We start from the raw sequence: 16,134 nt of genomic DNA, 5'->3' as shown, positions 1-16,134 counted from the left end.
TAGAGAGACAGAAATGGCAAGGAGGCAGAGAGAGACACTGAAAGATACTACCACAACAAAGCTTCCTTCAACGTGGTGGGAGCCAGACTTGGGTCATGTACGTGGCAAAGCAGCAAACTACCTAAGCGTGCTATTTCGCTGACCCTCTGGAAGAGTTTAAATAGCAGACGCAGAGATCTATTTGCTCTCAAATGTACCTCTCAAATGTATTGTACCTCAAATGTACCTGTCAATATCCCAGTGTGCCACTGGGCCCTGCTAAACACCTTTCTTATAGCTCTGGTACGTCATGTGAGAAATTAATTATGAAGCGTAGTGTTCCTTTATACTTCCTTATATACTACACACTTCCATAATGCTGATGACCAAATGTACATTTCTTCTTTGAAGAATATTCTCACTTTCATGGATAAAATCTGTGACAAGGTATTGAAAGACTAGGTGCTTCATATCTAAATAACTTGCCTACTAGTGATCCTTACAAATAATAAGAACAGTTACCTGTTTGCATTACGTAGAACATCAAATAGACTGTTCAGTGTTGTGACATTTTGGAACACGTTTGGAAAACTGGAGAGAAACTGCCACACTGCTGACTCCTCTTGTACTTGTGAGAAGAATGACAGGACTTTGACCATTTCCTGAAATACTGTCTTCTGGTTGTTGGGATCACTTGATATCTTAAAAAAATAAAAATAAATCCATATAGGATGATGTGAAATGACAATGTTTGTAATCACAAGACTTTGAAAATATTTTGTAAAGCTATATATATATTTTTTTGCATAAGCAATTCTATAGGTTTTAATTTAGTTTGAACTGTTTCTAAAGTACTTAAGCCTGACTGTGTATTTCCCTTGACCTTCAGAAACTGGCATATTTAATATTTGCTCAATGAAGTTACATTTATACAAATACTTTAAATTGTATTTTTGAAAAATAAAATTAATTTCTAAGCATAACATTAGCTTCTGTAGGTGTAATATTTCCATTTTTCCTAAGGACTTTAGGAACTGCAGCTACATTTCTCTTTATCTGTTTGCAGATACCTTTTGACTGGGGCTAATGTTTACTAGCTCTTAGTGACTAAATTTTATATTATTTGGGTGGCGAACCCTTAAAATAATATACAGGCATATGAAAATGTTGATTACTATAAATGTATATACATAGTGGAATAAGATATTTTTTAAATTCTGTTGTGGACTAAGGAATTAAATTATAATAATGATTTCTAATGGTGAATATAAGTAATAATCATATCTTGTATTGTAAGAAAACAGACAGACAATAGCCATGATTTCTGTGGTCACTGTGAATCACAGTATTCCACTTGTACTTTCGCCATTATTTGCCCACCAAAGGCAATTTTCTTAATAAGCTCATACACACTAAAAAAAATTAGATTTTATTCTGTCTCAATTCAAAGTTTCATTAGGTCTTTTGTTGTTTTATTTTGTTTTAGTCATGATATAATTTTATTGAGCCAAGTCCATACTACACCAATAGCAGCAAATAATTAAATTAGCAGAAAAACAAAGAGGGAGTACAAGCCACTATGTTTCAGCTCTGGAAGTGGGGTGAGATTGGAGACAGTTTGAGACTGAGGGTTTCCTATAGTTTCTGTTTAAAAGGAGGGAAGGTTCACTTCTCTGGGATGAAGACCTCAGAAACTCCTACAAAGAAGGCTTCTTGGCCACAGGTAGAGATCAAAAGCTGTTGGAGTTTAGGCCCCATTCCAGGCCCAGTGTTTCACTGTCAGTCAGAAGTGTGATATCAGAATCAACCTTGACTGGGTTAGCTGCTAAGTCATTCTTTATCTCTCACCCCCACCTTTGCATCCATGGGGGATGAGTGGCCCCTACCAGCTAGGTTACTATTCTACTGAGTATCTCCAAACTTTTCATATGTGCAGCCTAGAGATTTCCATCAACTGAAGTTATTGCACTGCAAAATGTATAGTCTGTTCTGTCAGGATTAGTACACGTACCACTCCACGCATATGACATTTCATTGTTGCATTAAAACATCATCTGTTTTCCCATAAGTACTGGTGTGTATTTCATCATTTTCAACCCACAAGTCCTCCTCATCTTTCATATAGTCTAGGTTCTGCTTATTTGGTATGCAGGATATTTAGTGTCTCTGAGGGCTTGTGTAAGAGGAAACATATGGGATGGGGTGATGCAAAGTCCCACCTTTAATGCTTTCATTGCTGCCCATTGCCTTAATTCCTACAGCTTCAAGTGCAGATGATTCTGTGTGCTGGTCATCTCAAGTTTGACAGCAGCTGCCCTTAACCTCTGAATCTGACTTTCAACTAGGTTACACCCTGAGCTCCGGCTTCTTTAGTATTTCCATACCCAGAGGGTCTATATTGTTCTCATCATTTTTTGTTTTTTTTTTAATATTGCTTTTCAATTCAAACTTTTTTTATGCGAAGAGTGTGACTTTATTTTTTTTAAGTTTTTTAAAATTTATTTTTATTTATTTATTTATTCCCTTTTGTTGCCCTTATTGTTTTATTGTTGTAGTTATTGTTGATGTCGTTGTTGTTGGATAGGACAGAGAGAAATGGAGAGAGGAGGGGAAGACAGAGAGGGGGAGAGAAAGACAGACACCTGCAGACCTGCTTCACCGCCTGTGAAGGGACCTGCCTGCAGGTGGGGAGCCGGGGGCTCGAACCGGGATCCTGATGCCGGTCCTTGAGCTTAGCGCCACCTGCGCTTAACCCGCTGCGCTACAGCCGGACTCCCAAGAGTGTGACTTTAAACATAGCTTTTGTTAGCCACACATTCTGCTACATATGACTGCTAAATTAATTAGGAAAAGGTTTTAAGTGCTCCATATTGGATTGGGGTTACTATTAACAATGTCTCTAATCTGATTCATTTAGAAACCTCAGATTACTGAAGGATAATTTAAGCATTCTGTATTTAATAAATATTACAATAAATTGAGAGAATTGAGGGAAAAGTACTTGAAATAGATATGTTTCACTTATTCCTGCTAATAAAATTCTCAAAACTCTGGATATTTTTGTGACGTTTCATTCTATGTGTAACGTAGATCATCGGCATCTTATTTTCAAGTTGTAGTTTAAGATCAGAATATACAAGTACTCATTATCACCATACAACGTAATATTCTAGGTTCTCATGTATAATACATTAGGGAGAGAGATAGGTCATTTCATCAAAAAAATAAAAAATAAAAAACAAGCCTTTCAATTTAAGTTTGATATCAGTAGGAAAACTTCTAAAGGATTACCCATTATTCCAACTACTGAGAGTTATGCAAATCCAGCTCTTTTACTACATCCTGAGTAATCTTATTTAAAGATCTCAGAGGAACCAGTCAATCTACATTTGCTATAAAGTAAAATCAGTTTTCATCTACAAAGATTTGCCTATATTAACCATAATGTAATCTTTTTGGCTTAACATTTAAATCACTTCCATCTTGCATATTTAAATGGAAAGCACACATTACACAAAATTAGACAATGTGCACAACGCCCTGTATGGAGAATCCATGCCTAAATTAAATATAAAAGTCAGAATTTCCCAGTCTACATGAGCTGTGAATTTGTTTTGATTCATGTTGAGTTGCACTGTGAACACAAGAATAGAAACAATGTTTCCTTCTATCATTTATGAGACCTTGATCATACTAAAATATTTACACTCACCTGAGACAACTGGTTTGATAGTTCTTGGAGAGTAGACTCTAAGAGGGTTGTGTTGAACAGGCAAAATTTGCTAAAAACATTTTTCCCTAGAGTTGTCCAAGAGAAAGCATAATCAGCAATGTATCTTGGGTAGTTCTCACACAGTTCTCTTCGTATATCTTCAGATGTGGAATTTTGTTTTAATAGCTAAAATACATGAAAGAAGTAGGATAAAATTATTAGTGAAGTCTCTCCAGATGTAGCAGTGGTAGGGACTACACTACTTTCTGAAGGGAAGCTGAGTCATCCTACTCTGCCATTCAAAGAACTCATGTTCCCACCTGTGACCATGGAGTAATGAGCTCAGATTGACAGAGATTTGGAAATCATACAGGCTCCTGTGCTAAATGTAAAGAAAAAGGGAAATTGGGTCAGATTGAGGTGGTAAAAGGTTAATTGTATTTGTGTATTTTCTTCAAGTTTGGGAGCTATTCGCTGCCATTCTTCTTCTTCTAGCTGCCCTAATTCAGCTTTATAGTTCTCAACTCTATTCTCAACTCTGACTACATCTTCTCAGATAATATTCTTAGTGCACCTCCATGTTAACTATCAAGCTCAAGCAAAAATTACCAAATTTATGAGCACCTAGAAACACACCTAAAATAGATTTTCTTGCTTTTCACTAACCTAAAAGTCCTATTCTATAGAGAGGTAAAGAAAGATAGACACCTGCAGACCTGCTTTACCACCTGTGAAGCGACTCCCCTGCAGGTGGGGAGCCAAAGGCTCGAACCGGGATCCTTACGTCGGTCCTTGCACTTCGCGCCATGTGTGCTTAACCTACTGAGCTACCGCCCAACTCCTGCACTATAGCTTCTATTAAGACAGTACTAGAGGATATTTGCCCTGGAATAATTATTAAAATGCTGTGAATGTGTTATTTCTTAATTTGCCATGATTTAAAGGATTTATGTACAATTACTCAACTAAACTTATTTCCTACCCCTGCTCAGAGAACCTGAATATATTAGACCATTTCTGAAAAAAAAAAAAAAAAACTTCAAGGTCAAATATGTGAATTTTACTGGGTTAAACTTGGCAGTAGAGAGCCAAGGGGTCTCTGTGATCCTTTATGAGAAATTGACTGTGAGTTTTGCTTAATTAATTAATTAATTAATTAACATTGTTGAAACCAGGACCTTACACAAGTGTGATGTCACTATGCTGGGTAATTTTTTTCATTGAGGTAGAGGCAAAGACATAGGGAGACAGGGAGAAAAAGACAAGAGAGAGAGAGAGAGAGAAAGACACCAAAGCACCGAAACTTCCTCCAGTGGCATAGCATCTCCTGTGGACCTGAGTGCCAGGACTCGAACCTAGGTCACCTGTGTGAATACAGGCACTGTATTCAGTGAGCTGCTTCTTTCTCTAGTCCTTCTTTTTTTTGGGGGGGATTTTAATTTTTTTAAATATTTATTTATTTCCTTTTTTGTTTCCCTTGTTTTTACTGCTGTTGTAGTTATGATTGTTGATGTTTTCGTTGTTGGATAGGACAGAGAGAAATGAGAAAGCAGGGGAAGACAGAAAGGGAGAGCGAAAGACAGACACCTGAAGACCTGCTTCACCGCCTGTGAAGCAACTCCCCTGCAGGTGGGGAGCCGGGGGCTTGAACCGGGATCCTTACACCCGTCCTTGAGCTTTGTACCACATGCGCTTAACCCGCTGTGCTACTGCCCGACTTCCTCTAGTCCTTTTTTAAGTATAAATTTTCATTACTGATAATTTAGCATTGAGTTACAGAATTTCAAGACTTTAGGGTTATAGTTTCACACTTATATATGTCTGTATACAACTCCGTGACTTCGAGTATGTCCAAATATAAAGAACTTCAAAGTCTATTATCAAGACCAATAGGGCTTATTTAGAGACTAAACAAGGGAAACAAGTTAGAGAAAAGATGGGTTATATTTCATTTGAAAAGTAATCTTTCCATTTAAGAATTTTGCATGTAAATAAAAAGAAAGGCACTTATATGTAAATTCACAAAATTAAATATTACCAAAAGCAATCACTGGAAAGCATTTTCAAAATAAGATAATTGGACATCTACACCTTTCATAGCACAGATTAATCACAACTATAACAATATTCCCAGGTATATGTTGATTCCATTTAGCATTTTAATATTGTTTAGATACTAATAGAGCTAATTATCTTTAGTTGTGATATTTAACAAACCCTTTCTAGCAAGTGACTCATAATACTGTCATGTGAGGGCTAACTTCTTCTTTCTCTGAAGTTTATGCCAAAGGTGGGGGGGGATCTGTATGCTGCCTTCCAGTGCCTCAACTTCTAAATGCAATAAAACAAGACAGGATCCACTTTATTCTAGGATGCACTGTAAGTGCCAGATCTCCCAGTCATTCATTCATATCTTTCCTAGCATTACACATAAACTCACCCCAAAGTGATTTCTCTACTCATTCTTGCAACAGTTGCAAAAAGCAATAAAGAGAAAGAAGAATCAGAGAGATTGCTGACACAGGCATCAATATGTCATCTTAATTTTTACATCCCTTCCTTGCTCCAACTGCTCTGAAAATATGAATCTATACATAGGAAATTCATTTTTACTTTTCTCCACTGGATATATGACTCTGCGCTGCCTCACAGAATTCTGAAATTTTATTTGAGAAAGAGAACCTGAGAGTCTCAGTGCAACAAAGCGATATTTTTTAGAAGAGCACTGCTAATCCAAATACTAAAGAATTTAACTGATAGAGTACAAAATTCTCTGCTTCTAGGAATCATATGAAAAAAACAGAATGAAGTGAAATAACATCCCCAGCTTACATACTGATCTGCTTTGAGGACGTTTTAGATAGGAATTAACCAGACACATTCGGGAGCTTTCTAAAGCTCTATATTAACTAGACTTTCAAAGTATACACTGGGCTAAGTGGAAAAATATTATTTCAATCAGTACTGGCAGTATTATCTTGATAGTCAAGGTGTCTTTTCCTGGCAAATATTTCTATGCTGTCCTCTGGCTTATTCACAATGATTAATTTTTTGAGATACCTCAGTTTCTAATTTTTTTCCCTAAGTTTCATGATCTTTACTATTTGATAGAGACAGCCAGAAATCAAGAGGGTAGGGGGAGATAGAGAAGGAGAGGGACAGAGAGATACCTGCAGCCCTGCTTCACCACTAGTGAAGCTTTCCCCCTGCAGGTGAAGACCAGAGACTTGAACCCAGGTCCTTGCACATTATAACACGTGTGCTCAACCAGGGGAGCCACACCTGGCCCCTGAGATACCTCAGTTTTACAGAATGCTAATTTACTAAGAGAGACATGTTGATCAACAATGGTTATATTCACAGAAATGTGAACAAGGTCAGAGATGCTCCATGATTATGGAAGGAATACCTCTAACCATGAACATAGTACTGTAAATGCTTGCGTATAGGGATGGGGAGAAAAGGTAATTGTCTCTCTACTGCAAAAATACTGAAAATTACATTAATTTCTGGACTGTCCAGGTAAAACAAGACTCACATGCATGTTAAGAGGCAGTCACATGGGAGTCGGGCTGTAGCGCAGCGGGTTAAGCGCAGGTGGCGCAAAGCACAAGGACCGGCATAAGGATCCCGGTTCGAGCCCCGGCTCCCCACCTGCGGGGGGTCGCTTCACAGGCGGTGAAGCCAGGTCTGCAGGTGTCTATCTTTCTCTCCTCCTCTCTGTCTTCCCCTCATCTCTCCATTTCTCTCTGTCCTATCCAACAACAACAACAACAACAATAATAACTACAACAATAACAATCAACAAGGGCAACAAAAGGGAATAAATAAATAAAATAAATATAAAAAAATTTTAAAAAAAGAAAAAAAGAGGCAGTCACATAACATAAATATGAGTCTGCCTCAACACAAAACAATAAAGAAAAATGATGGGTGTTAGTTAACAGAAAAACACATATTCTACCTAAAAGTATTTAAACTTGATTTCTTAAAATCCCCATATATGCATGTGTGCATACACTCATACACACACATTTAGCTTGTGGGCTGACATTTTTAACTCTCTGATAGACCTTATGTTTACTATTCTCCCGTTTAGGAAATTGTTAAGTGGATAGTGAACATTGTGAAATCTGTAGGTAAGCTCTCTAAAGTATGATAAGAAAATAATTTCACTGCTTTGGGGAGAAATTTTCTTTTAATTTCTTATATTTATTTATTTATGAGACAGTAAGAAACTGAGAGGAAGGAGGTGACAGTGAGGAGTGGAGAAAGAGAGAGAGAAAGAGGGACCTGCAACACTGCTTTACCACTTGTGAAGCTTTCCCCCTGCAGATGAGGACTAGAGGCTTGAACCTCTGTCTTTGCACATTGTAACATGTGCGTTCAATAGGTGTGCCACCACCTGGCTCCAGGAGAAATTTTCTTTATATATATATATATATAATTTTTATATATTTATTTATTGGATATAGACATCCAGAAATTGAGAAAGGGGGAGAGGGAGAGAGACAGAGAAACACCTGCAGCACAACTTCATCACTTGTCAAGCTTCCCCCCTGCAGGTGGGGACTAGGAGCTTGAACCTGGGTCTTTGTTCATTGTAATGTGTGTGCGTAACAGGTGTGCCACTACTCGGCCCCTCAGGAAAAATCTTCCATAGCTCTAAGTTGCTAGAAGGCAACTTAGAGGCAAGAAGTTTGATGAATATATTATAACGTCACTTGATTTCATATAGCTTCTCTTTTTCCCCAATACAGAAAATTAAAAGATCAGACATAATGCTGTCTTATTTTTTACTAAATGAAAACATTAAGTCTTAGTACAGAAATTAATAGGAAAGTAAATAAATGTCCAAGACATAATGGGATGCAAAATGTCTTAGAATTAAGCTATTTGTCAAAGGACTTGTAAGAAAATAACCTCCTGAGATATGACTCCAAATGAGAAAGGTGCCTGATACTTCTTCCTACTTGAGAGATCCCTCTATTAACCTGTAAGGTTTTTGTTTAATTGTTCTTTATAATCTGGATAGTTGAAAACGAAATGAAATTACCTTTTCCAGGGTAAGAATCTGTGTAAGCAGCTGACTACCATTGAACGTATCTGTTCCAGTACTTTCCAAATCAGAACTCGGACTGGGAAATACTGTAGCTGTAGTAGGAGAAAGATAAGATTAGCATTCCAAACACACGCATACACACACAGGCAGCTTCTCATAAGAATCCATAAATATTACTTTTGCCCTTAGATACTCCTTAGCAAGACTTTGCTCAAATAGACGTGTTTCATGAAAGTTTCATACTAGCAAAATGGAAAATTCCATTAATTTTTCTCTTCACATAAAACTGTGATGGTTCTGGTCTGCTCTTGGTTTTTTATCCCAATCACTTTAGATGTCATTTGCTTGCATTCTAGTTTATATCATTAAACTTCATTACCAATATTATTGCCTAATAAGAGGAATCATTTCTGTGCAGGCCTAGAGGATTCGAGGTTCCTACACTAGCTCCACAGATCCATCGTGTCCAACATCTGTTCAAAAGATCTGCCAATGCACATCTGGTGATAATAGTTTTCTTTTTAATTATTCAATGGGGATGCTGAAATCTGCTTAGGATCATAAATTCTCTCCTCCCAAATGTGGTTTCTGAATGATATTTCACATCACATAAATGGGATAAAGCAATTAGTTTGGTCTACAGTACACTCTAAGTAATCCCAAAGTGGCCTCAGCTAGTACTATTTATAATGTGCCAGTGTTCTGGGAGGACCATTAGTTAGAAGAGTATATCCCTATGTATAGCATGGATGTTCATTAAGTTAGCGTGTCAATTTTTGTACATTTTAGACAGAAATACTGTGCTATCCTTACAGAAAATAGTCTTAATATTCAATGGTACAGTGGCCTATCAGCAGTTGGGTCTAGGCTTTATCATCATTTCCACAGAACTGAAAAATTTACCGACTGGTTGCTCTAGACTGAGGCAATACATTTGTGAGATGACTGGCTAGAGTGAGAAACATAATCTGAGGCTACTGAGCAAAGCAAAGCTTACTGGACCAGAGAGCTATCTTATTTCTGTGTGCTTTAACTTACTCAGCCAAACTGCCACAGATCATTCACAAGAGAACATTAACTCCTCAGAACCATTCAACACCATATTCCTACTCTATTAACACAATACTGTTTTCCATTCAGTTCATCAATTTGAATTGGAATGCTACTTAGCATCACAGAATCTTAAATACTCCATGAAATGTTTTAAGGGTATTACTATTTTTTGTCAGCATGCCAATAATATTCCAACACAGAGATCTTTATTTTTCTCATTAATATACGAGGCTTTCAGTAAAAGACATGATGTATTTTTCTATGCAAGATATAAGTCAAGACATTTCTAACAACTCAATATATAGCTTCAGTACATATTACAGTACTGCTTAACAGCAGGGACCAAATAATTCTTTGTAGGCTGAATAAAAAATAATACTGCTACTGTTGAGAATTTACTCGCAACCTGTGGCTTCTAATGAGTGTTTCGCAAAACCATCTGTATTAGAGAATCACTTGGACATAAGCTGAGTAATCTTAGCCCGATGGTTCTCTGCACACTGGTTTCAGGATCACTGGCTCAGCAGTGACTGAAGGAAACATACAATCTGAGTATGGAGTGGAAGAAACAAAAGCCCTGCTGGGAGAGCTCTAGCCTGGCAGGTATTCTAGCACCAGTTTCTTTGTTGGTTCTCATCTTCTTTATCTGTGAAATGGAAAATTGGAATAAATATCTGAGACTCTATCCTAGGGATTCAGCCCCTATTTTTATTACTGGAACTTTACACTTATTCCAACATTATTCAATTGCAAAGAACTGGGAAAAGTTCTTTGTCAATTCTGGAAAAATGTGAATTTCTCAGTTTTACATCAGTACCAGCTAGGTATTTGCTCCAAGAGAGTTTTTCTAGTAAAAGTTTAACTTCCAATTATTCTCAAGAACTTTGCCTAATTGCACCGCCACACTCAGGCAACCATAAAGCACACTTAGATCTCTCAGGGATAGTCGAGGCATTCCATCTTCAAAAAGTTAAGAAGTATAACTCTTTTAAAGATTAGAGCTTTCCCAGCTGTTCTGAAAGGCCCCCTCCTACACTCAAAAGAAGAGAATAGCTTACCCAGTGATGCGTGCCTCCTTTCTGGAACTTTAGTGCTCTGCAGTGATAAATTGCTGTCCTTCTCCACGTTGGATGACTTTCTCAGAATTCCACTAGAGAAGAAACAGCAAAAACTCTATAACTTCATCCACATTAATTTCAGTTAGTTACAGCAAAGTGTGATGTGGCAGATTCCAGGACTCTCTGAGGATTTTCAAATTATTAATTTACTTTGTAGGACTTCAGTAGACAAAGTCACCTAAGCAGATGCTGGTGCACATAAGGTATTTATTTGTCCAGAGAACACTGCCTCGCGATATTTAAAATAGTCACAGTAACCTTGTAGAAATAGAACAATTTTAAGAAGAAATAGGAGTTAAATACTAAACATATTTATGACATTTTTCCTGTTTGATTTTTTTTCTTTTTTTACTACTAGAGTTATTGGTGCTTGCAACATGACTCCACCATTCTCAATGGTCACTTTTATTTTCTTTCTGATAGAGGCAAAGAAAGAAGTGAATAAGTGACACCTGCAGCATTGCTCTACCAATAGTGAAGTTTTCCAGCTGCAGGTGAGGACCAGGGGCTAGAGCAACCCAGGTCCTTGAGAGTGGTGTTATGTGCCACTGCTCAGCGTTGGTATTTTCCTTCTTTCAAAATGGTAATGGATCACAAAGAAATGAGAGTCCAAGGGTGACTTGGGGAATGAAGCAAAGGTCTGCTTATTTGTTAGCAATGAAAGCAAAACAACTTTTCTGTTTTAAATTTTGGCTGGAATTTTGAAGATTCTCTAAAGTAGATATCTGTAAGACAGATTCAAGGAAAAAGGAAAAGGAAACATTTTTATTAGTGATTTAGTAATGATTTACAAGATGATAAGATACTACAGATATAGTTCAATACTACCTCCATCAAATTCTTTACCCCTTCCTTCTCAGGATAATCATCATAGTTCTCCTAAGGTCTTAGAGACAGGTCAGCTAGTGTTTTTTAAAAAAGTTCATATGTTCTAATTTTTTATATTCCAGATATAAATGAATACATCTGGGAGTTGTCTTTCACTTCCTTACTTACTTCACCAAGCATAATCACTTCCAGTAAGGGCACACATTTCCTGAGCATCTAGTCTGTGCTAGGTCCCATGCTTGATGTGATCACAGGGGACACTACAGTTTGAAATGAATGACGGCATGATTGCAATGTAAACTTTTTTTTTAAATTATTTATTGGGGAATTAATGTTTTACATTTGATAGTAAATACAATAGTTTGTACAAACATAACATTTCCCATTTTCCATATAACAATATAACCTTCACTAGGTCCTCTGTCATCCTTCTGGGACCTGTATTCTCCTCACCCACCCATCGCAGAGTCTCTTTACTTTGGTGCAATACGCCAATCCCAATTCAGGTTCTACTTGTGTTTGCTCTTCTAATATTGTTTTTCAACTTCTGCCTGAGAGTGAGATCATCCCACATTCATCCTTCTGTTTCTGACTTATTTCACTTAACATGGATTTTTCAAGGTCCATCCAAGATTGGCTGAAAATGGTGAAGTCACCATTTTTTATAGCTGAGTAAGTATTCCATTGTGTATATATACCACAATTTGCTCAGCCACTCATCTGCTGTTGGACACCTGGGTTGCTTCCACGTTTTGGCTATTACAAATTGTGCAGCTAAGAACATATGCATACACAGATCTTTTTGGATAGGTGTGTTGGGTTCCTTAGGATATATCCCCAAGAGAGGAATTGCAGTATCATAGGTTAGTTCCATTTCTAGCCTGCTGAGAGTTCTCAAGACTGTTCTCCACATAAGTTGGACCAATTTATGCAGGAGGGTTCCTTTGACCCCACAACCTCTCCAGCATTTGCTGCTGCTACCTTTTCTGATGTATGACATTCTCACAGGAGTGAAGTGATATCTCATTGTTGTCTATATTTGCATTTCTCTGACAATCAGAGACTTGGAGCATTTTTTCATGTGTTTCTTGGCCTTTTGGATCTCTTCTGTGGTGAATATTCTGTCTATGTCATCCCCCCATTTCTGGATGGGTTTATTTGTTGTCTTGTTGTTGTATTTGGCAAGCTTTTTATATATTCTGGTTATTAGCCTCTTGTCTGATGTATGGCATGTAAAGATCTTCTCCCATTCTGTGAGGGGTCTCTTGGTTTGGGTAGCGGTTTCTTTTGCTGTGCAGAGGCTTTTTAATTTGGTGTAGTCCCATTGGTTTATGCTTGCCTTAGTCTTCTTTGTAATTGGATTCATTCCATTTAAGATGTCTTTAAAATTTATGCGGAGAAGAGTTCTGCCAATATTTTCCTATAAGTATCTGATAGCTTCTGATCTGACATCCAAGTCCTTGATCCACTTAAAATTTACTTTTGTATTTGGTGAAATATAGTGGTTCAGTTTCATTCTTCTGCATGTTCCAACCCATTTTTTTCCAGCACCATTTGTTGAAGAGACTGCTTTCCCCATTTAATAGTTTGGGCCCCTTTGTCAAAGATTAGATGTCCATAGGTGTAGGGGCTCACTCTGGGCTCTCAATTCTAGCCCACTGGTCAGTGTGCCTATTCGTGTTCCAGTACCAAGCAGTTTTGATAACAATGGCCCTATAATACAATTTGAGATCTGAGAGTGTGATGCCTCCAGTTCTGTTCTTTCTCCTCAAGATTGTTTTGGCAATTCTAGGTCTTTTCTGGTTCCAGATAAACATTTGTAGCATTTGTTCTATTCTTCTAAAAATGTGGTTGGGATCTTGATGGGGGTAGCATTAAATTTGTATATGGCTCTGGGTAGTATATTCATTTTGATGATGTTAACTCTTCCAACCCATGAACATGGAATATCTTTCCACTTCTTTGTGTGTTTTTCAATTTCCTTGAGTAGTGACTCATAATTTTCAGTATACAATCTTTCACTTCTTTGGTTAGGTTTATTCCTAGATATTTTATTGTTTTTGTTGCTATAGTAAAAGGAATTGATTTCTGGATTTCAACTTCCTCTAACTTAGTGTTTGCATAGAGGAATGCCACTGACTTTTGAATATTAATTTTGTAGCCTGACACCTTACTGTATTTCCTGATGATTTTCAAAAGCTTCTTGCTAGATTCCTTAGGTTTTTGTTTTTATATGTATACTATCATGTCCTCTGCAAATAGGGGGAGTTTGACTTCTTCTCTTCCAATCTGTATGCCTTTAATTCCTTGCTTTTAGAGGAGACCTCTCCTCCCTTCAGCTGTCCCCTTATTGGTGAAACAGAGTGGGGGGGGTGCTGTCTCAATTGAATAACTGCAGGACTATTACCAGCCAGTTAATCTCTCCCAAGGTGCCTCTGTGTCCATGAGCCACAGGTGTTTGCACTCACTGGTGATTTGGTGGTTTCCTAAAGTCGTTCTAGTCCTGTCTTGTTGTGGTACCAGGTGGTCTCATGAGGCAGATGTACACATGTATTCATAAATTAGGGAAAATATATACATTAAAGCAAAAGTGCACAGTAGTTTGCAGTGAGTCAGTAAATGAAGCAAGTAGAAAGACCTAAAAAAGACACCTTAAAGTACCTAATGAAATAGCTTCTACTTAGACCTAGATACCCTGCTCTACTTCCTATTATACTTCCCTCAGTCACTCCAAAGTTAACCTTATCTAAGTAAGGACTACAAATGCTGAATAAGGGCAAGAGACTAGCATACTTTAATGATGTCTATTTAGTTACTATCATGGCACCCCAGTATCTGGGGCCCTAGTTGGAAAGTCCTCGGATCCCACACAAACACAGTAAGTGTAGACTTCGAATAGATCCCTTTCTCCATTATCACTGGTTGTCTCCATCAGGAACAACATAATGGACCCCTTCCGGGACCCCCATAGGACCTTGCCCTCAATGTGGATCAACAATGGTAGAGAATGTTGCATCCTCCGAAGGGGAGTTGGATAACATACTCTATCTACCACCTGAAGAAGACGGGTCCTGAAATTGGTGCAACTCGGAATGTTCCTACTGATGACCACAGAATGCAAGTCTGGACCTACAGGGATGTAGGTGTTATATAGGCTCCTGTGCTAAATATGGGCCCCAAATAAAATTGATGGGGTTTACAGTCAACAATATTTATACACTTTTCCCATATTTGGGAGCTACTCTCTTCCCTGATCCAGCTTTCTAGCCTTTTTTCCAGCCATGACATCATCTCCCCAGACAATAACCTGGGTGCATCTGCAAATCAGATGTCAGGCTCACTCAAAAACTAATAAAGTCATGGGCCCTTTGCAATATACCTAAAATAGACCTCCTAGCTATACCCAAATCATCTGCAATATTCTAGCCTTTAGGTTCATGATTAATCAATTTGTATGGCTTTATATGTTAACTCCTTTTCAGCCACTAGGTTCCAGATGCTACCATGATGCCAACCAGACTTCCCTGGACAGACAACCCCACCAATGTATCCTGGAGCTCTGCTTCCTCAGAGCCCTGCCCCACTAGACAAAGAGAGAGACAGGTTGGGAGTATGGATCGAACTGTCAACGCCCATGTTTAGTGGGGAAGCCAGACCTTCCACCTTCTGCAGCCCATCATGACCCTGGGTCCATACTCCCATAAGGTTAAAGAATAGGAAAGCTATCAGGGGAGGGGGTGGAATACAGAGCTTTGGTAGTGGAGATTGTACCACCAAAGCTTATCCTATGGTCTTGTCATTTTTCCATTTTATAAATAAATGAATTTTTAAAAAAAGAAAGAGAAAAAGTAAAAAAATAAAGAGACCCCTCCTTTAAAATATTTATATTGATTTATTTATGATGAAATATAAACAGAAAGTTTCACATTGAAAGAGAGCCATGAGAGTACTAGTCTAGTGCGTGCAGCAGGAGTGTCAGGCATGGGGGTCCCTGACAATCTCAGGTGAACTGTCTTCCCTGTTAGGTCAATCACAGCTGCACGGGAACTTACTATACATAAAATATGTGCCTGAAGTGAGTATGCATGTTTGTTTCTTTTTCTTTCCCCCCCTCCACTGGTATTTCATCAGGGCCCTGTGCCTACAATTCCCAGTACGTTTTTCCTTTTTCAATCACAGATAAAAACAGAGGGAGGAAGGGAAGAGAGAGAGACAGAGAGTGAAAGGAGTGATACTTCAACACTGTTACACCACTTGTGAAGCTTCTCTTTCTGCATGGTACTCCATGTGGGGCCAGAGGCTTGAACCTGGGCCCTTTGGCCCAGGTGTTCTGCTGGATAAGCTCTTTCTTGCCCCCAAATGTGAATATTTTATTAGCCAGA

The 16,134-nt window shown here is 38.1% G+C and overlaps 1 protein-coding gene across 1 annotated transcript in view; it reads right to left on the bottom strand.

Moving 5' to 3' along the window:
• The window catches only part of ABCA12 (ATP binding cassette subfamily A member 12), a 224,964-nt gene that overhangs the window by 123,500 nt on the left and 85,330 nt on the right, over positions 1-16,134 (bottom strand). Inside the window, exons 4-7 of the mRNA XM_060193951.1 lie at positions 10,865-10,956; positions 8,748-8,845; positions 3,692-3,877; positions 502-680 (exon numbers count right to left, since the gene is read on the bottom strand). Of these exons, the coding sequence (XP_060049934.1) occupies positions 502-680; positions 3,692-3,877; positions 8,748-8,845; positions 10,865-10,956 (555 nt within the window). The remainder of the gene's footprint in view (positions 1-501; positions 681-3,691; positions 3,878-8,747; positions 8,846-10,864; positions 10,957-16,134) is intronic.

Source organism: Erinaceus europaeus, chromosome 7, assembly GCF_950295315.1.
Source record: "Erinaceus europaeus chromosome 7, mEriEur2.1, whole genome shotgun sequence".
NCBI lineage: Eukaryota > Metazoa > Chordata > Mammalia > Eulipotyphla > Erinaceidae > Erinaceus > Erinaceus europaeus.
The sequence above is the reverse complement of the archived record's forward strand: the minus strand, read 5'-3'. Positions and strand labels throughout refer to the sequence as shown.